The sequence below is a fragment of the Pipra filicauda genome, unplaced genomic scaffold, assembly GCF_003945595.2.
Source record: "Pipra filicauda isolate LSUMZ 115617 unplaced genomic scaffold, ASM394559v2 scaffold58_size5111680_pilon, whole genome shotgun sequence".
In the NCBI taxonomy this organism is placed as follows: Eukaryota; Metazoa; Chordata; class Aves; order Passeriformes; family Pipridae; genus Pipra; species Pipra filicauda.
In genome coordinates, this window is record NW_024104742.1 from 1,023,784 (window position 1) to 1,048,155 (window position 24,372).

Here is a 24,372-nt window from a genome sequence, read left to right on the forward strand (position 1 = left end):
CACTGAACCGTGTTCAAATCAAGTCAGGCTCCAGGTAACCTACTTAAGCTACTCTAGAAGCAAAGTTTTGGAGACTAGTACTTAAATGTCAAGCCTTAACCTTCCCTTTTTTTCCTTTTTTTTTTTTTTTAATATAGTCAAGTCTTCCTGGATTTCAACACGCAATCACCATATTGAGAAAAAGTTTCTGCCGGAGCACACAAGCCCAGGATGTCACCAAAAATGATGACAGCTACTAGAAACACTCAGATGATTGAAGATATGATCACTGTTTCCAACACCAATGGATATGGATGGACAACACAGAAATTATGATGCTCCCAACATCACTTGAACCTTTTTGTATCACTTCTTAGCAAGGCCATACTGTGACCAAAGCCAGCACAAAATTAGTGCCCACAATACCAATAGAAGAGGACTGAGCAACATCATCCACTGATTTGGTACGATTTCCAAAGGATATGCACACAGAAAATATTATCTTCAAATTCCTTCTAAAACAACTAAATGATCACAGGTCTCAAGCTGTTTCCAGCATAATTACAGCCCGCTGGTTAATTCAAATTTGTTTTCCACAGAAACAAAGCAATATTTGGCTCAGTCAGTGCTATAAAGCTTTTGTTCCTAACAGCACTTAGTCTCTCTGGGAGCCTTAGTATCACATCCACATTTATCTATTTGACAAAGGGTTTACATTCATTGAGCCATTTGTAGTTTAAATTTGCAGACTCAGATTGTTTAATGATGCTAAATTAGAAACAGTTCTGTAATGACTTTTTGCCAAAGTTGGTGTTAGTCTATTGATTCCTACTATTAGAAACAGAAAAAGCAAGGCAAATACACATACCTTGTAACTTTTCTACAGCAGCAGAACTATTTTATTCTGTCACTGTTGAAAAAGCTAAAATTCAGCAGTCAGAAGTTTCACAGTTTAGGCTGGACTAACACTTATTTTTTGCCCTTTATATTTGGTCTTAAGTGTTTAAAAGTTAAGTCATAATTTTGGCTAGGCAGCTTAAGACCTCCTGTGCACTACAAAGTACTTAAGAAAATCAGCAGATTACAGTTCTACCTGATGTGTCCTTAGTTTTCATACATAGAAATTGCTAAGTCTGCAGAATAAATGGTTCCTTGGAGACAAAACCCTATATATGACTAAGGTAGCACCTGCACATGCAAGATTTGGTCATAGAATATATATCCCACTGTATTCCTGTAACAGGTTCAAGAACAACTTCTTTCCAGAGTGTTGGGGTTTTTTTTTCCCTATATACTCTACAGAATAATTCTGATACCTTAAAAGCCAACAAAAAAAAAATAAATAAGATTCTGACATTAGGGTTTGGGTTCTGCTCTACCATTCCTCTTGCTCTGTCACTTCTCACAGTTGTCTTGGCATTCCTTTATTACAACCTCCTGGGGAGAATGCAGAGGAGCATTAATTACTTTATATCGTAAAATATTTTTTCCTCTACATGATAAAGAATTTAGATCTAAGCATGTCAGATAACAGGTGTGAGTGACTTGTTCATCCCATGAAAAAAACACATTTTTGCAATTTAGACACTGAAAAAATCTCAGTCTTTGCTGGACAAAACATTACAGCAATAATATAGATGTGCACTTCCACTGAAGTGTTATAGCTATGTATGATTACTCTTCAATTCCCACTATTAACATTTAGAACAAGCAACTATTATTTTAAAACCCAAATATTCACCACGTACTTTATGAAAATCCATAGGTATTCTCATCCAAACACCAACAGAAAATACCTCAAAAGTAGAAAAGTCAGTGAGTAGAATGTGACTGGACAACAAGATTTTTCCACATTAACAAGGAAATAATGGTAAAAAATGACAAAGTGGCAGAACTGACATGCAGGCAGAACAGGCTGAGTAACATATTCTAGATAATTCAATAAAGATGCTTTAGTATGTCACAACACAATGTCAATATTGCCACAGCATGCTATATAATGAGAAGCATGGAATTTTGAGGACCTGTAAACCACAGCATCACCTCCAAAGGTCTCTCACCTCTAAAGGTCTCCCCAGAAAAAAACATTAGCCCTGGGAAACTTCAGGACAAACAGGTTGTGTTTTTTCCCCTCATTTTTACCAGTTTATTACTGCAATGAAATATCAAATTTCAAAAGAATAATCTGCTGAAACACCTATTATATAAAAAGCAAAAGGAAGATCAAAAGCCACAAATGAGAACTCTGTACACAAAATTTATGGGATTAAAAGCAGTCTTCTACTAGTAAGATACAAGCCCCTTCTATTCCTCATTCATCCAATTTCATCCCTTTGCATGTATTGTCAGATCAGTTTAAAAAATATATGACGTGACCTGCACATTGACTTTAAACGTGTTGAAATTTGAAATATCTAGGAAGCAATGTCTTAAAATGGAAATGTTGCCAAAGACAGTTGAGTGTGTTTCTGTGTGAATATTGTGTAACCCATCAAATGCTCAGGAGCCCAACAAAAGGGTTCATTTACTAAAAATGACCGATGAAGGCAGCAGACACACACAGGGTGGTCTCACAAAGGAGAACTAATACAGGTGGTCTAATGAATTACGCATACACAGCTTTTCCCATTTAAGTATATATCACTGTATAGCATAAATTCAAAAAGCTTATTGTAAAGCAAGTCAGATATTTGAAGATGACACAAAAGCATTAACCTATATAACCAATATAAGCAGCTAAAACCAGCGCTGCTTAGTCCAGAATATTAAGAATTTATTCTGCTTTTCTGCACAGTAATCGATTTCTACTGCTGTGAAGCATTTCCTATCAGACAAATTTCACAACCACATGACTCAGGATAGACCGACAGTGTTGCAAACCCTTTGATAGTAATATATTTGGAGTACCACATTTAATTTATTTCTCCTAACATTAGTCAGTTACTTAAGAAAACACATGCAATGGATAGTTGCCATTTAAAATGTCAACACAGTATTCCATGTAAAAGGACAGAAGGCACTAAGATTACAAACGGATTATTCTTAAGAATTTTTTCATTTTTCTTATTTTTCAAAATGGCATGTAGGCGACTAAAAACACTTAAATGAACATTTTACTTTTCAGAAAACAGCTGAGAATATTCTCACATGACACAGCAGATAGAACAATCCTCTGTAATAATATGTTTCAATTAGCATTTTTGCATTTTTTTGCATTACTGAATTCTTTATAGATGTCCATCATAGTTCTTTAATCTCCTGAGTTTCCACAAACATTTCTTCCGTTCGTATTAATGGAAGATGTGCACAACTTTGGAAAACAATATGACGTTGGTAGTGTGAATAAGAAGGAATTCTCTTGCATCTTTTACGTATGAGATGATGTGACCCATGAACAATAACTGGGATTTATGTTCCTTAGCACCTCAAAGCCGTTATATACAACCAAATGTGGAATCGTTCCTCACTCTGTCTGTAATAGTGCTTTAATTCTTAACCTCTACTTAGGTCAGTCTTTGGGGTTTTTTGTTTTTAACACATGGCAGTCATGTTAAATGACAGCTATGATGCCACAGAATGCCACTTTTTCAACTCTGTATTATTCACTTTGTCCTTTCCTCTGATTCACTTGCTGAAACTGCCCACATAATACATTAAGTCACCTAGGTCTCTGCCCACATAGTCAACACAACCACAAATATGAATATAATTTGAGTAGCGGTGCATAAACTTGCTGTAACAGTTTCCACACTGTTTGACAAAAGGAATCTATATACTAAATCCCAGCAACATGAGTGCCATGAAAGAAAATGCAAAGCAGCCTGACAAAGGCATGTGCACGCACCCATAGCTGCACATTCCTCCCTCGTGCACTAAACCAGCTGTGCTACACCTACACATACTGGCACATGCCAGCACTCCAGTTTTAATAGTACCTAATTTTCCCTATGAAATGTATCTCTGTAACTTGAGGGAAAGTTCAAGCAATTCTGGACCAGTTCCACCAGAAGACAGCGAATGTCTGCATTCCCCAGCAGAGCGACCCTTCATCCTTTGAATAACATCAAGAGTTACCTCTTGCAGTCAGGATGTCCTGAAAATATCCCTAATAAATAGCTGGTGGTAAGCAAAGCTACCAGCCAAGAGGCAGCGAGTCACTGCTGCTCCTTCCCATTGCCAGGAAAGCAGTACCAGACCCAGCAAAACCAGCAGAATTCCCAGTAACAGAACCACCTCCTCGCCTACAAACTCACCAGCTCAAGTTCCACAGGTCCTTTATTTCATGTACTACCCGTCCACTACTTTCCCGCAGCACAGAACTCTCTGAGCTCCTCATACTCATTCCCCACCTCAGGAACTGCCACAAACTTTTCAGGCAGAGACTGAGCTAAGCCACCCCAGCAGCACAGTTTGCAGGACAGCCAACGTTTCACAGTGGTACTTTGTATGTAGATGCTGCTTCATCCAAGAACACACTTCATCCAAGAAGCCAAACATGCTCACAACCACCAGTCTCGGCATTTGGGTACAGGGAAACTAAGGCAGAGTTCAGGTATCGGGTACCCAGACCAAGTGAGACTAATAAAATCTGTGTGTCCTGATCATCAGTTTAACCTCTAGGTAAGTTACTTGTAAATCATAAGCAGCATGAAATTTTTTAAAGTTAAGGTCAACTTTACTAGAGGAACCTGGAAAATTGGAATTTCATTACAAATATAAAAAAACCAAAAAAAAATCAAAAAAACCCCCCACACCTTTAGGACCTCCTTACTTTACATTTCAAACCACACTAAACCCCGTTTTGTAAGATTAAGATGTTAAGTATTAAAGGGATTAGAAGCTCCATCACACCTTTGTATATCCTAGATCCAAAATACCAAGCATAAAAGTGTTCATCTGTGAATTCTAGAGTTTTATGGTCATTTATTTTACATCACACACCACTTATTCCTCAATCTTTTACTCAAAACTTAAGCCCTTTGCCAGTGTGCAGAGTACTACTTATGACAGAAAACTTATAAATATGAATGTGAAGAAGACTGGATCACATAACACAGTAGTAAATTTACTGTAATCTCTGCAATGAAGATAATTAATTCTATCACCTATTTTACTGGTCAATCTATATTAGAAGGGGCTTTTTTAATCAGTTGATATATATTGCCAAATCAAATAGGTGCCATTTTGTAATGTTTCTCATTCTTTATAATAAAGTGTATGAATAATTTTAACATTAGATTTATGAGTCCTGCTAATGTCAGGTCTGCGTGCCACTAAAGAAATGCCTTCATAAACGTTGAGATACATTGACTCATTATAAGGAGATGATTAGGGCTGCTGATCACATATTTCTCATGCTCCAGATAAGCTCAGCATCGTATAGTTAAGCATGACCACTAAACCTGTTCATGCTTTGAACACACCGACATAATCAGCTACACCATCCCCAGCACAAAAGCTGGAGCACACACAGAGCTAAGATTAGTGATTTAAAGGCGACGCACAAAAGAAACGCTCGGTTTCAGCAGCAGATAGATCAGACTGGGCTATTTCTGATTTTCTTGCATTTAAAAGTACTACAGTTTAAAAAACAAAAGCATAACATACAACGCTAAAGGCACTCTTTCCATGAAATAGGTTCAACTGCCTCACAGCTCTTCTAACACCATGATTGTCACTGTATTTAAACCGTATTTTTTAAAAACTCTGAATAGGTAGTAATTTATTGGAAATAGATTATCTTCTGGTGACCTTAAACATACTGGCTCCCAGTAAAAAGGCAGAAGCACTTCCATGAAAATTAATCTTAAATTGGAGCGTGCACAGCCCAGGTTCTGTACAGCCAGGTTATCTCCCTAAGCCTCAGCCTTTCTGACCGAGAACAATAGTGACCATGCACACGGCGCTGGATTGTTTCAGCCCCACTGTTATCAATGTAATTCTCAGCAACAACAAAAAAAAGACACTGAGAGGACCTGTGTATCTCTTACAGCATGTCCCTGCAGTAGCTGAAGCACAAGCTTATCTGCAAGCAGACAATACAGGCTTAAAAGTACTAATATTGTAGGTATTAGACTGGAATACTATTGGAAAGTACTAGCCTTTACAGTAATTTCCAGATAGGAAAGTCATCTACACAGTGAAATTTAAAGCAACTCTTCCTCATTTCGAAAGAGCTGCTTCCTTAAATAAAGGCAGAAGCAATTCAGTACCCTGTGCTTAGTATAGTTTTATTCCACAGAAGGAAAAAAAAAGCCACCTGTATATGCTAACACAGAACTCGCAGCAACAAAAGGTGAACAAAAGCTGCATCAAGAGTTGGCAAGACAAAGGCATATTGTCACCATGTGCATTAAAATACTCATTTATATGAAGTTACTTTACATGGACAACCTGTATAAACTGTAAAAGGATTCAGATATGAACGATTTATATTTATGTTTTAAGCTTTTATTGGAACTTTCAATTTGTATTAAGGCTAAGACTTTAAAGAATAAAACAAGACCAAACAGGATGATTTCTTCTACACAAGAACTCACACGAACAAAAGTGCAGTACAATACAGCAGGTGATTTCAAGCTCAATTTCCAAGTGCAAATGTCAGGAGGAAGAAATGTTAGCATATACACTATAAAGAAAGACTGCCAGCCTCAAAGCTTAACTTGTTAATTCAAGATCAGCTCTACAAATTAACAACACAAACTTTTCAAATGAACATATACAATATTATTATGAATATGGCTTAATCTGAACATTTTCTCTAGGTTTCAACAAGAAGGGAAAGACTCGACACAACATCCATCATGAAACATCCAGGATAAAATCTGGGGGGGTCTACACAGCAAACAAGAGAAAATTCTGAGTGCCAATGTCATTTAATATACAACAGGGTATTTTGCCACAGGGTAGTCTCACGAAAAAAATTCCCACCTTATTATCCTCATTTCTCTCACTTACATGTATGCTGGAGAAAGTGGCGATGACCTGGATGTTTTAAGCACAGGAACTGGGAATTTCCAGATAGCAGGAGAGCTCGTTTTCCATTTCAATGGCATGTTGTCACCACGGTACTACAATAACAGTAAACAGCGTTTCCATAACAGACTACCAACTAGGACTTCCATTCCACACACTACTGACACAGCAGTGGCTGCTGCTAAGAACAAGGAAATGATTCTGCCAATGCCCTTAAACCGATGCTTCCAATCTGTAAAACAGGGCTGCAAGGCATCTCCTTTTAAATCCTGCTGTCCCCTAAAGCAATATGATGATTCTATCCTTCTAACTCAACAATAGTGCCACCTCGTTAGGGAAGCACTGACTGCAGTATATGCTTTAAAAAAAAAGAAAGACTGCACTGTGCACACCAGCACAATGCAGCTTTATTTAATAAAAGCAGCTAATTTTTAAAGAACTGTTTCTGATGCTATTGTTCTACCTTAACAGGAACACTGCAGCACTGTACTATATTCTCTTCCTATTAACCTCATTTCTGACCAATGGAAGCAGAAAAAAAAATGGGTTTCATATGAAAATGAAACAACATACCTACTCAGAATACACTTGTCATCCTCTGAACATTCTTCTTTTGAGCTGCAACAATACAAATGGGATATAAATCTCAGCATAGCCTTAGGCCACGGCTAATAGAGATCAGTGACTAAATTCAGCAGCCTGTTTTCCTCCTGTGCAAGCTCTGACCAAACAATACAAGAATGCCATTATGGAAAAAGCCCATTGCAAAAATCAGTCCTTCTAATCCATAGCTAGGAAGACAAAATAAAGCACAAATCGCTGCAGGTTTCTGCATGTTCTTCTAATAGCTTCTGGTTCAGGATGCTCTCATTTTCCTATTCTCATTTCCAAGGAGGATGAGCAAAATCTCATGCATTTCACAACATGCTATGGGAACACAAATATCACTCTGTCTTCTGCAGTAGAGAAGCAGAGACTAGCAGGCTGTTAATAGCAGTCTTTGTAGGAACGCTATCAACAATCTAATTCTCAACGCCCCCCCAGCAGCTCACAAATTGCCTGAAGAACTGACGAAGCAGATGGTCACGCAGGTCCCCATCAGGGACCACTCTGCAACTCAGTGCTCTGCCTGGTGACCTCCCGGGGCTGATGACAGCAGGGAGCATAGGAGGCAAACTATTAAAAAGGGAATGGAGAATTTAATATCATATTATGCATAAGCAGAGCAGGTTTCCAGGGAAAAGAAGGCAGAGCTTCAGCTCTATTGATTACCTTACAGGGAAAAAAAAAATAAATCACTTGTAATTTATTGCCACAGTCAACCAAATCAACAGTAAGATGTTTAATCTACAGATTTCAGAATAGTCTTTGTACAGCGTGACAATATTTCTGTTCATCAGGACAGCTTAATCCTGTCACCAAAAAGCCAACACCCTGTCATGCTACCCAGCAATGAAGAATCAAACCAGGAGCTATCTCTATAAATGTCTATAAATTGAATCATTCTAATAACATCTAATAAATGTTGATAGGTTTTTTGGTAGCCCTGAAACCTCCAACATTAATTTTGGGATGGAATCACCAGGGAATAATTGCTGCTTCTGATCACCAGTATTGAAAATTCTTGACCAAAACGGTTTTGGACATTTGAAGCTGTTACCATAACCACAGGCAAGGAACTAAAACAACCCAGGATGACCAGAGTCAAGGACTCATTCAAAACCAGCTGCACCTCCTGGACAAACAATTGAGGAGCTCTCTCTCACTTCTTTGAAGAAGTTCTAAATTACACATGAGCACCATTAACCCAGGCAACAAATTTCACAGGAACTGCTATCTGAGATGCTGAACAGACATCACTGTGTAGGACAACAGTGTTTTATATGCTATAACTATTAAGAAACACTAGTCCTGCAGAGCATGCAGTATTAGCACAAAAAGTCATACTTTTAGCAAAATAATTCATGCATTTACATGCCAAGAGGCACACTTGGCTGCACACACGGTAAACACTGCGTGCAGTCTCATACCCACACATAACACCAGACTACCAAATCATGCCAGCTCTGCACTGAAGGCCTAGAAGTCAAGTTGAAAGATGTCAGGTAGCAGTTATTATCATCACAAAGAAAAAAAAATCCCCATTTTGAATTCATACACTCAACTGTCTTAAAATACGATAAGCAAGTGTTGTAACTCCCATCCTCACACTGAGTGCAGCCAGTGCAATAAACTAGTAACTGCTTGTAATATCTCTATTTCCCTGCTCTGTTAACCCCAAGGAGATGATCATGTTTTATGTATTAGCAGTGGCATTACTAATACTAAAGAATGAGGCTAAAGACACTCAATGCACCACTTTTCCAAAAGTAACTCTTGAAATACCCTTTTAACCAGTAAAAGCCTACTCAGGTCACAAAGTCATTGCCAAGCATTGACTGGCATTTAAGTCAATCAAAGTACATCCAGAAATCAGACTTATTTTTCACTTTTGACCCCAAGAAGATCATTCAGCCTACAGGACAAAATGAGTCCTCAAAAACCTTCTCCCCTTTGGGTGCTTCTGATCCCATTTATTTTTCCAGTAAACCTACAAGCAACCTAAATAAAAACTTTACAGGAAAATCCAGTAGCAGTAAACATTTTTTTGAAAGCACACGAATCCCAAGCACTGCCCAACCAAATCTCCTCCCAATGTCCAGCACACACTATTCAAACTGCCCATGTACAAAATGCAGAATTGAAGAAAGTAGCAACACCAGGTACTCTAAAAATAGAGAAATGCTTTTCAATTGCTAAAGAACAACCATGTGAGAAATGAATCACCTCTCTGCACATAAGGAGAAAAAACAAATCAAATCCCATTTTCTTCCTGACAGTCACAGAGTGGTTGCATATTCACAGGGAAAATACTATTATAATGTATTTTACACTATACGTTAACTATTCCTACGACAACAGAAAATCACAGTATATTATTCTGATATTTTAATTAAGACCTCAAAATAACAGTCTAGTTACACATGTAAAAATATGAGAAAAGAAATCTGATCTCCTGGTGTGCATTGCACCTACTGAATATACATTTTCTGTTCTCATATTACAGTGCTTTGCCACTCATCCCCAAATGAACTGGATCTGAGGGCCAAAAGCAGCAATACAACTCTGTGCAGAATCCCACTTGCTGGGAAAAGTTATTTCCAGACAAGTGCTCTGAAAATACAACAAATTGACACACAAACCAGAGATTTGCTTTAAGTTTAAACCCCTTAAATGCTGAAGTCCCATGATAACTGCACAGATTACACAGCATCTTGGGACCATATAAGGAACTTGTTTTCTGTGGTTTTCTCACAAGCAAGTTCACACCCAAAATTAAAAACACTTATAGCTTGCCTAAAGTTACATTCTACTTATTATCTCAGTCTCTTACATATCCTTTACTCTGTGTACAAAAGATGAGAAAACCTCTGGGTTTTAAGCAACCATTTCTGTGCTTGTGTTTCCAAAGCTGCACTGAGCAGATAGAAAGCAAGGAACTGACAGTGTGTCAAGCACTTCTGCAGAAAATTCCTCCATAAAGGAAAGGAAGAGGTGCATAAGAAGGAAAAAAAAAGTAAATAAGGTCACCAAAGGCAAGATCCCAAGATGCCACTTTACAGACCTGAGATGTTAAGGAAGGCCAGAAGCTACTGACTGGGGCTGTACAGCAGAGAGGCTCTGATCCCACAGTGAGAAGGGACACTGAAGAGCTGCTAAAAGAGCAAAGCATTTCTTAACCCTCTTCCTCCACCCCTGCACCCCAAATCCTGCTTCACTATTGACCAATGACCAAGATTTAGCCCCAAATGAGAGGAGCAGGCGCTCACAGCACCATACTCAGCAAGCACATGATCAAGTCACACACAAAACCAACCACCCCAAAGGGTTGATCTCAGCACCATTTCTTCTGCAAGCCCTCCCTGATCTTCAGGGCAGGAATGCAGCTAAACCCACGTCCCTTGTGACTCCTTTTCCTTAGGATATCCTCTTCCTTTTTTTGTGCAACTTGAACGCTAACTCACATTGCTTCGTACATACTGACTGTCAACATGCTTTTGCTGCTTTTTACCTGCATTATAAAATAAATGCTGTCCTCTTACAGCCCACCACATTTACATTTCTGGAGCATGTATACTTCCAACAAAACTTTTAAAACTATCTCTGCATTTCCCATAAGACTTCCCTTCATGGTTGTTCAAAGAAAAAGGCACAGGCAGAAAGATGTATCGGAGCCCAGGCAACGTAAACCTATACTAGTGTGAAAATATTTATTCTTAGCCTCGGAATGCCACATGAATTTTTGTAGGAAAACTACACAGAATAAAAGTCAACTTCCAGAAATGCCGCTGGATTTTCCTCAGTTTGCACAGATCGAGTTTAACTTTCCTCAGTCCGTTAAAAACAAAACTGAAAAAAATATTTGCTCACTGAAGTGATTTGGTGCAGTTAAAAAAATTTGCTGTTCCACTCTAACAAGCTACTTACCTCTCTCCTTTTATTCTTCTACTAAGTATCAGAGGAACTGAAAGCACTAGAAGAAAACAGGGTTATGCTATATGGAAACTTTCTCAAGTCTTGCAAACTGTTTCTAGCATGACCTGAAAAGTCTTCTCACTTCCAGAACCTCAGGTTTCTTTTAGCTTTACAGAAAGAAAAACAGTCAAAGTTACAGAGATAGTGTGATTTACATCTCCTATTTTCATCTAGAAATTTAAACAGAAAGGTCTAAATATTTGTGTCACAAATATTATGTGTTTAATATTAGACTGTTTCCTGCTCATGAAGTGTTTGTATAACAAAAGACACCAGACTCAGATACACAGACAAACACTTTCAAATGGTGGTGGTAAGACCAGCAAACATCTTTAAACTTTTGAGATTCCCCCAACACCCATGTTCTAAAAACTGAGACAAAGCCCTGCTTCCATTTTAAAACAGGTATTTGTTATTATATGACAAACCCCCTGATTTATTAGCACTAGCAAAGCTCCCTCTGAACTGAAGGCAGAAAATCAGTTTCACATTGGGAGGAACTGCTCTGATCTTTTCCATATCTTCAAACTACCAGCCTGCTGAGCTGATGCATCCTACTACACAAGGCCCTTTTGATACAGAATGAAATAAAGCAGAACCTCCAAAATCCAATAAAGTATTCCCAAAGCAATGGAGCTCAAATGCAATAATAATTTCAATATCAAATCATTTCAGCAGTTTAAATATGGTTGTAAAGACAGAAGTCTGAAACTGAACAAATAAGGAGCAAATAAGGATGTATAAAATTTCTCTTCAGGTTCCCTAAAAAACTGACCGTGTGATAGTTTAATTGGCTTCCTTATTCAGCTCTTTCCCCTTCACATGGGTGCTTCTCATGCCTCTACCTCTGGCTTTTCAGTCTATTAAACTGCAGCTGCTCCAAATAACTGAAAGAGAATAATTAAAAGATGGTGTTGACAGTATTGCCCTATATGTGAGTCATTTAATTAATACAATTTCTTTGACTATATATTGTGAAAATATTCACACCAAAATTCATATGAAGGGAAAACAAATCTCTGCCTAAGAATCCAGTGGAAACCGGTCCTCTTGCAGTAATACTGTAACATTCCACAAATATTGAAATACAGAAAAAAATTGGCAATATCCACCTGGCAATGCTTTTACCGAAACTGCAACTATTCTAGAAACACCAAGGATCTATCTTGCTAAGAAACAGAGTTTCAGTTATTTTTTTTTAATTTCATTAAGAAATAAGCTTTAAAATAGCTCAAGACAGTTCTGACAATTACACATTTACTTTGACTTACTATCCACTATGCTGTCCCAGAGAATTTTTTTTAATAACTGGAGGTAAAAAAGCCCTCAGACACCAGATATAAGTTACAGCATCTTTTGGAAGCAGTTGTACTGTAGACATCAACATGCACATGGCCTCATAAATGGAGAAGAGACGCTTACAAAGTAGTTACTATCAAATATATTTAATTCTCTTAAATTGGTCTGACTGCTCAAGGAACAATCATAAAGCGTAAAGAAGTGAGATAAAATGGGTTTGCAGCCAACCCCTCCTGCTGTCAAAATGCTGTAAGTAGTGCAGGTTCCCATCTCTATAGCAATACGTGTAGGGCCATTTCTAAAACAGGGGGAAAAAAATCCCCAAATCTTTAAATATTAAGTTAAGCAGTCAGGGCATGTACCACGTGTTTAACAAGAAGTACTGCAGTTTTCCATCCACCCACTCAGCATTTTTTCCTATATAAATGAGGAAATTGCTGCAGTAACGTTTTAGGATGCATCATTTCAGTGAAAATTATTTTTATACAGAAATATACATATGCATACTATATATATGGGATTGTGTATATAGCATGTATATAAATATACATACTATATATATATACACACATATATTATTTCTATATATAATTTGACAAATGTATATTACCCTGCATCTGACACAGTCACTTCCCCTTCCTTCCCAGACACTACAGTTAGGAAAGATTCAAATTCTCACATGATTTTGAGACTACCAAAATGTATGTTCTTCAACAAACAGGCAGCAACTGTCCAACTGAGCAGGAATCATTTTGAGAAATTAATTTCTTCATTTCATACATTCTTCAAAACCCCATTATCCTGGTCTTTGCATCATTCATTAATGAAAAAAATGACAGTCTGAGTATGAAACTTCTGAAATTATTCAGGAACAGCAAACAGTAAAACACCATTTCCTATCAGGCCACAAGCAGTTATTTTTAAAACAATTTAAATAAAATAACTTCAGTTAAACCTTAAGTCAGCTTCCAAAAAACTTTCAGGAAAAGGGGGGAAACAAGAAATGCGCAAATTTAGTCCATGCAGTATTCACAGTTTTAATATTTGGAAGTGTTAATTTATTAAAATATTAAATTCTGTTTCAGGTATATTTTGTAACTACTCATGGTCTCAAATATTTTAAATCTATTCCTAAGTGTGTGTTTCTGGCCATGAAAGTGGTTTTTATGTTATGCCACCTGTGGATGCCCTGCATTTTCTTGTGTGTATTCTTGAAGAGGGATTGTTCTAAAATTGAGGTAAGATTTCTAGCAAGAAATCACTTTCAAGAATCAAGATGCACTGTTAACTTAATTACAAGCTACAGGTTATAATATGCAAAAAAAACCCCAAAAAAACCAAACCAGCTTTGCTTGGGCAAATTACTCTTACATAAAAGGCATTAGGTAAAATAAGGTCTTAAACACTTAATAGGAGGTAAAACCGAAGTGAGTTAATGAAGGTTTCCAATTTTTGATCTAAGCCAATGTACTCTGCTGACAACACACTGCTAAGAACAAATGCTTTTGAATTAACACCAATTTATTCAGAGAACTTTGCTCATCTTCCCCAGGTGATTGTATTTAATAAATCAACACAGAAACCCGAATGCACAGTCACAGCAGCCAGGCTGACCCTGCTGAAGATAATTGTCTGAAGCAACAGTTATTTTTATTAGATCAAACTGTGAACTACAAAGAATTTATTTCTAAACAGCTTCTCCACAGCTGTTATGGTCTGGTGGCTGCACAATTTATTTTAGTAAAGTATGCCTAAACACATTTACACATCTGACTCAAATGATGCAAATATATTAAACAATTTAGTAATTAAACAGAGGCTAGGATTGAGCACCAGCCACTAACAAGTTCAGTATTTCCTGCACCACAGACAGCAAACTACTTGAGCCATGTGTTGGGTAAAGTTTTATGAAAATATTCTTAAAGTTTGCAGGCTTTTTTCTTCCATTATCTACAAAGAATCTGTTAGTCATTTTGCATTCATAAGCCTTACTGTCTTTATCCACTGGAGTGAGTTTCTGTGGTCCTTCACACCTACACTAAGTGTCCCTGATGAAAAGAGCAGGCACGGAGAGGCAAGAATAAAGCCCACTGACACCTGCTCTTGTGTGCTTCTGTAATGACTCAACTTCATTAAAAGACAAAAATACAAACTCTTCCTGAGCACAGGGATTCCCACTGCACTGTCACCTCTGATGTCTACTAACCCACAATCCCCAAATCTCCACTGTGGGCACCCTGGCATCTTTATCTGAAGGCCAGAGTCCCTCTGGAAGACTGACAGAGAATGAAATGGAAAAGGTTTTGAGAAAGATGCTGATGCTTCAAGTCCAGGTTGTCAGAAATTGCTGTGTGTCACCCAGGAGCTTGCTTTCACACACAGGGACATGTGAAAAAGGTTTACACAGCAAAGAGTTTGATTTCAAATTTATCACTAATGTTAATTGTTTATCACCAGTAAGAAAAAAAGTACAATTTCTCTACACTAGAAAAGGAGTTTCAAGTCCACAGAGTATTCCAACTAAATGCCATGAGAAGAAGTAGAAATAGTACCAAAGCTGGAACAGCTGAAGAGGCCATGTGAGAAAAAGGGAGTCTTGTACTAAACACCATACTTTAAATTTCTTTTTTTTCCTCCCCCTATGAGCCAGAAACAAGCAGGAATCAACTCCTACCAAGTGACAAAGGTAGGTGTTGTCCAAAGACTCCTTCCCAAAGACAACATGGGGAAGTCCCTGGTTCATTTACCCAGGATCCTCCCTTCCTCAGCAAACCAAGCCAGTGATAACCTCCACAGTACCTCCTCCCAAAACAAAAGCAAAATCAAGTAACCAGGTCTGTTGTTTTGATGCACTTCCACACCCAATAGCAGCAGTGAGAATTGACAAAAATGGATAGTTTTCACAGGTTCTTTCACTTGGGAGGGGGCCAGGAGCAAAGACACTGAGGATGAGTGTTTGCAGTTCACTGATGATTTACACCCCATGGATACCTGTAACCACCATTGCAGTCCTAAGGTACCGAGCAACTTTAATTCCAAGATTTCTGCAGAGTTGGATACTACCTCTTCAGAAAATATCCAGTTATCTTCTGTGGCAAAAAGAGGTGTCCTGCAAGTTCCCACTGGTGAGTGTTGTTATACAAAGGACCCAAGGCCACGGCCTTTCACATGGAGCTCAATGGAAGGTATAAAATCCATGAGTGTGTTCGTGCCACAGAATTAGCACAGTCTTAGTTGTCATCAACACTGAAAATAACACATGAGACTTTAAAAATGCATACCTTGCTTACATTTAGATTCTTCCAGAAGACAAAAAAAAAAAGCATGATCACAAAAAACAATTCTTCATATGGAACAGTTCCATTTCTCTGAAATACACCACTATATTATAACGCTAAATCATCAAATGTCAAAATTCCTGCGTAACAGTTACAGAAATAAAATTACAAACTGCTTTCTTGTCTAGCAGCTATGAGAACATAAATTTAAAGAAAACTCTGTATTTCCTAGGCAAAGTTTCAAATGATGAGAGTTATTTATTTCAAATTTGTTATGCTGGGCAAACCTACAAGCTATTAATTCAGTTCCAAAAGCAGATTTAAAGTGACAGTTTTAAGATATTCACTAAGCAGACTGGAAGAACTCTGAAATTGCAATACCCCTATTTAGTGACAGTGTAACTATCTAGATAATTTAGGATCAAATCAGGACATGCTTCTTTGCATAAAATAACTGTACATAGCAAGAAAAGTCTAAGTACAAGCTGTTTTTAGAAAGGCCCACAGAAGAACAGCAATCTTATTTGCATTTTTAAAAGCTATGAAATACTTAAATAGTTTAAAGTCTCCTGATTACAAACTCTTATTTCATAACACTTCAAAGATCTGACTCTTGGAAACTGAAGTTCAGTGCTTTCTCCAGTGTCCACAGAGCAGCTACTAAAGGTCCCACCACGGAGAAATTTAACCAGCACTCCACACACTCCAGGCAGTTTTCTGCATCTTTATAGCATTGTACATGTGACCACATCCCCTTACCTGGCAAAACCACCCTTCAGTGACACAGAACTGACAATAAATCGGTGATGCTCAGAGGAGGAGAGGACTGCAGAGAGGTGGGTGGAAGGCTCAGCCCACGACAGCTGCAGCCACTGGAGCGGCACCACTTCCTTCCACCCACCTCCCAGAGGCTTGGTCAGCAAAATAAAGGGTTTAAATTCTGCAAAAACTCAAGGCTCCTGTGCAAAACAGTCATATCCTTCTCATCTGTGCTGCTCTAATGAACCACAGTAGGCTCAGGGTAGACCACATAAGAGAGAAGGGGAAAAAAAAAAAAAATCAGTAGATGTGGTGTAGAAGTCCTTGGCGTGAAACAGCATTGAACAGCTGTGGTGAGCAAAGAAGCAGTACAACAGTCAGCTAAACCAAGAAATATTGGTATTTCAGCACCTCCTACAGCTGCAATAATGTACTTTTCTACAGCTGAAAATATCTTTTTGATGCACACATAGAACATCAAGCAACTGTGATAACTTCAAGCTGGGACAAGCCTTTGTCTGAAATATTTGAAAGTAAAGCAGTTGTAATTCAGGTGTTTGTCTGCCAGAGGGAGCTGAAGGAAAGAGAAAAAATCCCATGTATCTCATTCCTTCAAAAGTTTCAGGGTTGTCCTACACCAATTAATTTTACTATTCAAACAAAAAAGAGTTTTAATGCAAAATCAACCCCAGCGGCGTCTGGCACAGGGTAGTCACAGCCTCATCCCTCACAGGGCACCCCTGCACAGACACCTCCACTGCCAGAACCTTGCCAATTATGCCCAATGCACTCTCTCTATGAGTAAGTCCCTCTAGGTCTTTGAATGGAAATAATACCTATTTTTAAAGTATATTTAAGTACTTTTTGATCAACATCACAGTGAAGATGACAGCCCCAGAGACAGACTAATAAGGAAAGCATCACATGAAATGGGTACTAATAACATCAGCTTGTCATTAAATGCAGGGTAACGCTGCACAAAGACTAAGTTTCCTGTTTGTCAGAATGAAATTCAAATTATGCTGAAAACAGATCGTCTTTTAAAGGTTTATTGGTCTTTTCTGCACGCTTTTCACTTACCTCTTCTAACACAACATTGGTACACCTATAAATCTGCACGTGGTTAGAGCTGCTACAGAACAAAACTATAATTTATGAGCTACCATACTAATAATTTATTCTTTCATAGCACCAGATAACAAGAAGAGCTTAAAACATACAGGAATTGGTCTCTTTCTGCAAATGGGTAAAGCAAAATATCTAAACAATGTATTCATGGGAAACTGGGATTCTGTAAAACAGCTCAGGAAAGAATTGCACTTATAGACATGATAGACAATCCCTTCCTTCCCCCTGCACTCTCAAGTAAACTACTTCCAACTTCAAAAACTTTAGCTATAAAAGCCAGAATGAATCTCACCAGAGGTTTCACATTTGGGAAAAAAAAAAAAAAGCAGAATGGGTACACCTTTAAATAACTCCCTTAAATGTTAAGGTCCAAACTGATCCAATTTCCCTTAGATCAAACTTTCAGCTTTAAAATAAGTGTAGTAGCATCCTGTGCACTTCTTGCAATCAAAACATTTTAGGAAAATCTGTTATGCCACCTTCTGGTATTCACAAGAACTACTCTACAAGACAGATATTTTAATACATTCCCATTTTAAACGAGAAAAACACCAATACAATCAGAAAACTCAGTTCATGTATGAAACTGATGCAAAACATGACTATTTTTAAGCTTTGGTTGATCTGTGCAACTTCATAGCTACGACCTGCAAGCTTGGACTAGCTTGTGTCCAGCCTAAAAGTTCCTAAGCCTGTACTGCCCAGAAGTTGGACTTGATGATCCTTTGGAGTCACTTCCAACTCAGGATATCCTGTGACACCTGCTGACAAATAGCACCATTCCCCCACATTACCCAATTTGAGATATGAGCTGTTCTGCTCCTGCCCCATCTCACTAGCTACAGCAAAGGAACTAGAAAGGCAGAGAGGGGAAAGGATGAGAAAACTTGTGCAATGGCTTCTGTACAGGGATCAACTTTTAACAGCACAAAAGGTGGACAAGCAAGAAGAAATACATTAAGAGTCTACAGTGCCACAAAAAGCACAGTAACGGTGGGGTCATTATTCACCACCTCTCCAACACGATAAAGGGAAAGCTTCACATGAAACTAGCAGATGTTTGGTGGAAAAGAAAAAAAAAACCAAAAAACCAAACAAACCACCAAAACCTGCATATTAAAAAAACCCACAGGAGCCTTAATCACATAACATGTTTCCGCTCTCCCACTATCAGCTTTCCATTTACCATTTCTTTTTATGACACAGATTCACAGAAGCAACTGAGAAAAAACAGTTTAAAAAGAAGTGGTTTGTACAGAGAGGCTCCAGCAGTCACATACAAGGCCAGCAATCAAATTTCACCACTTTACACCTTCCACTACCAAAGTGTCCTTAATACTGTTGAGGGACACACATGTGGATATGTGAGAACAACTATAAGCCCCCTTCCCTCTGTATTGTACTTGGATGTATGCAATATAATCTGTACTGCTAAGCACACACGGAAGGATGAATTTAAGCTATGACTTCAAGAAATTTTTCATCATTCCCAACCTAAGCCTTCAATATAAAACTGTTTCTAGATGTCAAATTTCCACTGACAGTTTCTCAAGCAGAAAAAGCTTCACTGAAGGAAGAAAGAAGACACAGAATTAGGTATGAAATAACATTAACAAGTTATGTGGATAACTTACTCCAAAGTGTGTCAGTTCAGATGCTTCACTGTTCCTCCCAAGACAATCTAATGATTCTCCAATCTTAGAGAATCTTTGATGCAGAAAGTAGATATTTCTGGTTATAATTTTCCACTGTAACTTTGAACTATAAAGTTGAACTATATGAATTTAAAATGGAATTAGGAAGTTTGGTGTAGGCATCAGACAAACCCAAGACCACGCTCAGGTACGTACAAGCACCAGAACCAACAAAAGACAAGTGACATGCAAGGACATCCATATGCATCCCCACTTGTTCATCACAGCTTCCCACAAGCCTCTGCATATTCTTTCAACTATGCATATTCAGCTCTCTGCAGTATATATTTATAATCATTTTCTGGATCTCTAAACAAAGCAAAACCTTTGTTAAACAAAGCTTTGCTCTAACGTGCTCTTACAATTAAGGTATATTTCACTCATTCTTAAGTTCAGTAGTTTGTTCTCTGGAGATGCTGTAATTATGATTTTGCCCACACAAGGCAGGATGATAATATGCAGGAGGGTATACACACATCATGAGAAATACAAAACATGACTTTCATCACAAGCAACATCGTAAGTCATGCTGCAACAACATCTTATTTGCCTGAAAGATTTTCCAAGAACCTCAGAAATAAGTAATATAACAGCAAAGTTGAGCAATAATACTTCAGAAGAATTATGATAGCAACTCAGACCAGGAAAAATGTGACTGCGACCACCTGAACAAAGTCTTGCTGCATACGGCACAAAGCATTGCCTGGAAAATGCAGTGCTATAATCCCACATAACCAACTGTTAAAATAATTTTAAAAAAGAGTCATGCACTGACATCAGTCATGCCTGAACTGCTCCTGCCTGCCCATGTATTTACAGACATTTAGAACCAGAACTGAATATATTTCTCCAGTTTAGCAAAGTATTTCTTCACTCACTTGGAACACTGATTCTAAATTTCAAACCTAGACTGAAAGCAGTGTTGGTGTCTAGCAATTCAAAGGCAATCTCAAAGAAACTCAATACTTTCATGACACTAAAATCCTTGAAAGCTGAAGCTTTTGAGGCCTTTGAACAGCATATACTGGGAACATGAAAAGAAGACAAGATTAATTCTGGGGACACCTGGGAAATCTCTGCTGAGCCAGCCATATGCTATTCCAAATCCAAAAGCACAGGATACAGCGGTCAGATTAGGAAGGGAGGAAGGCAGGGCAGTAAGTCAGACGTTTATTCAATAGGGTCAGTACTGAACTCAAAGTAAGATGCAGTTGGTAGCTTGAGATAAGATGAATGTTTGCCACAAGAGTTTCTGTAAACAATGAAATAAAAACTGTCCAATGAACAATAAACTTACAGGGAAACCAACAGGTACAGCAACTACTGGACCACAGGAGTTTTACATAAACTGTTAGAGAAGACTTTTCCTTCTTTAGTGCTTCTCATCAAATTTCTGCAAACTTGTGTTCTGGCTCATATCCCAAATCAAGCAACAGCACACACAAACACACCACCTTCCTCTGTTTGATTCTTTCACTGAAGTCAAAACATAAGCAAACTACCAACACCTTGCTGCACAAGAAGCAGTCTCTGGGGAGAAGTTTCTAAAATATGACAAAATTTTGCTGGATTCTGAAATTTGCATTCAGGAACTTTTTTGGGGGGGAGTGGGCAGATGGCAATAATCAATAAAACATCAAAGACTGATTCGATAAAAAGAAAATACCTATTTGAAGACTCCTAAGTATTTTAAATAATGACATTCAATAAACAGTCAAGAAATTGTTTGGGATTCTCAGACATTGTATCAAGGACCTCGATGTAAAATAACTAAATATAAGTACGTGTAGATAAGCAGCCTATTTATGATTCTTTTTAATCAACACCCCAGAACAACACACAAGGCACAGTGTGACTAAGCTTTTACTTCATTGCTCTAATCTGATGAAAGCATACAGAATCCAAAGGGCAAAAGTAAAATTAACTAAAATTATTATGCCTTGGCTTTCTGGTGTTGAACGCACAAACTCTTTTTAACAGCAAATTCCAGCAATGCGATTCCCTTCATTTACCCTCCTCCCTCCCTTTGCTCCCAAGTTCTGCATTGGTCTTCTAACCCAGTACGTTAACTGTCCAGAGAACAAGGCCATTTCTGTTCTCCAACATCACTCCTCATTACTCCTGGAGCATGTACAGCAGAGAGGTGGTTGGTCCAATTGCACATCAAGCCAGCAGGCAACATGTAATTACTCCTCATCAGCCGAAGTCTTTGTCACCCCACTGAAGAGCAGCAATGAGAAGGATTTCCGGTTCCCAATGACAGACCAGTGATGTCCTGGCAAAGGCTCTGAGCAAAACCCGAGACAGACAACCGTGTATTTTGCTATATGGGCCCAGCTCTAATTATCTGAAAACAGAAATGAACACAGTCACGTTGGTGCTCTAATTACTGGGGAGACAGAACAACAGAGGAGAAAACCTCACTGTGAGAGCAAACAGGTACCCAGACAACAGCCAAAAGACACTACTCCAGCTAGAAGAGCTTTACAAAGCCTGAAAACTCCTCTCCTTCAGTTCTCATGTTCTGCTTCACTCCCATGTTGACTCATTAAAGTCACACCAATTCACGTTTAAGCACCTGCAAACACAGCTTTGCTCTCCTCGTCCAGCTGGGCTTCTGAGGGACTTGCTGAATTGTTGATACATGGCCTCTGTGCAATTTGGGACAACAGAAGCAAACTGGGACTGTCTGAAGATTTAACACATTCACTTCAAATTGATTTTCCTCCCACATCTTTGGTTGATACACCTCCAGCTACCTGGTTGTTAGCTTGGATTCAACTACCCTGTAGTGGGTGAGCTGGAGCAGAATAATGAAACTAGAAGTCTGGAATTTGGAACAGGGCCGTTGCATGCTGAAAATGTTCAGAATCCAACATGATGGAACTGGATGTGATAACACAGCTTGGGAAGATGGAAGGAGATTAGCAAGATGCTCAAGTTTCAGAAATGTCATAGGAAGGTCAGGCATAAATATACACACAATATTGTGACAAAGCAGAACAGTAGTAGCTGTAGCTCAGGGTTTTCTGTTACAGACTTCTACATTTTACAGTTATTAAATTTGCTATTATCTGCAGGAATCATACTGATGTCTGGATTTCAAGGTGCATCTATTTATGGGATTGGTAGTCACCAAGCTGCAGTACAAGATGCTGCTTGAAAAACTGAGCTGTTTTCCTGAACAGCATTCGCTGGTCCTGGAGGATACTTGTGTAACACCTCTGAAGATCACATGAAAACTTAATTGCTTCAACTTTCACTGTCCAGGGCAGGACACGAATGCAAAGACAACCCAACACCTCTCACCTTTACAAGATGTCCTTAACAACATTAGCAAGCTCAAACTGCAGCTCATTTTGTTTCAGATGCAAAACCTACTGATCACCCCATACAATGAACACCCAAGCGAGACTGAGTATCTTGTGGAAGTCAATAAAGGAATTTTTGGACTCCAACAGTATCCTCTTTTTCCAGCACAGGCTCCACCACTGTGCGATTACTTTCCAAGATATGTCTGATTTTGCATCCAAGTGAACTAAAACTGAATCAGACACATCCCAGATGTTCAACGACAGCAGAATAATCAGAAATGTATTACCAAACTGCACATAGGAACATACACAGGCAGAACACCTCTAGCATTAAAAAAATGGAATATAGAAGTGGAGGGAGGAGGGGTTGATTGGTTGAATTTTATAAGACAAGTTTTTTTGGTGTTCAGGTGCAGGGGTTTTTCCTGTTCAAATAAGGTACAAATATATACATCCTTCAGTTGTTTTGGGGTAACGAAATCTTTTCCCTCTAAACAAACATTAACACTGTCATACACATCATACTGTGACCAGATGTGACCAGCACAAGTGTCCAGTAAATAAAGTAAGAAATTAGCCATTTCCTCAAAAAATCCACTCTTTTTTCCACAGTTTTTTATCTTCCAATTTTAACTCTTAAATGAATATATTTAAAAAGCTTCAGATGACAATGTCAACATTCACATTTTGAATGGAAACATACTTCTAAAGTATTCAAGTGCACATGCCTGGCAATGAAGGACATAAATTCATGGACCTAATAAGAAGGAGAGAAAATACTTGTAACATCACTGCTATGGACAGAGATATGCACAACTGCCAAACAAAATGAAATATAAAAGAATAACTAGAGGGAAATAGGACTGAGTAGGTACTGTTTGGGATTATTAGAGACTGGAAGCTTTTGGAGATGGAGAGAACACATACATGATAACTCTGCTCTAAGAAGAGTTTTCATAATTTTTTCTTCCACGTTTCACAGCATTATTCATTAAAGAGCCATTTTTTCTGCTAAGCAGAAACGTGACTGACCAAAACACTGCTAAGAGGTTGTGTGCACTCAGAGCGACAGCAGGACACAAGAATTCCACCCAGACACAAGTCTGAAAAGTGAAACTTGAGACTGAATATGCTCAAGTCACCATAAATGCATCCAGCAGACAAAAGGCACTTGTGTGCCTGTTTTGAAAAAAAAAAAAAAAAGAAGCTGAAAATCCGTTGCTTCTAATCCAAGATCAAACATGTAGGGAAAAATCCCCCCGGAAGCAGAGAGCAGCATACTGATGAGTTTGGTCATTCTTCAAGAATGATTTAGCTACTGCCAAGACATAACTTCAATAATTTAAACTTTTGTTCCATGAACTATCTGTT

The 24,372-nt window shown here is 38.3% G+C and overlaps 1 protein-coding gene across 7 annotated transcripts in view; it reads right to left on the reverse strand.

Moving 5' to 3' along the window:
• Positions 1-24,372, reverse strand: part of KLHL13 (kelch like family member 13) — a 78,639-nt gene that overhangs the window by 27,350 nt on the left and 26,917 nt on the right. Inside the window, exons 1-2 of one of the 7 annotated variants that reach the window (XM_027746538.2) lie at positions 7,528-7,613; positions 6,937-7,049 (exon numbers count right to left, since the gene is read on the reverse strand). The exons of 4 other annotated variants lie outside the window; for them this stretch is intronic. In XM_027746538.2, the coding sequence (XP_027602339.1) occupies positions 6,937-7,034 (98 nt within the window). In that variant the 5' untranslated portion in view covers positions 7,035-7,049; positions 7,528-7,613. Of the gene's footprint in view, positions 1-6,936; positions 7,267-7,527; positions 7,921-24,372 lie in introns of those variants that run through there. 2 more of the 7 variants (XM_027746540.2, XM_027746537.2) reach the window with 2 other exon arrangements.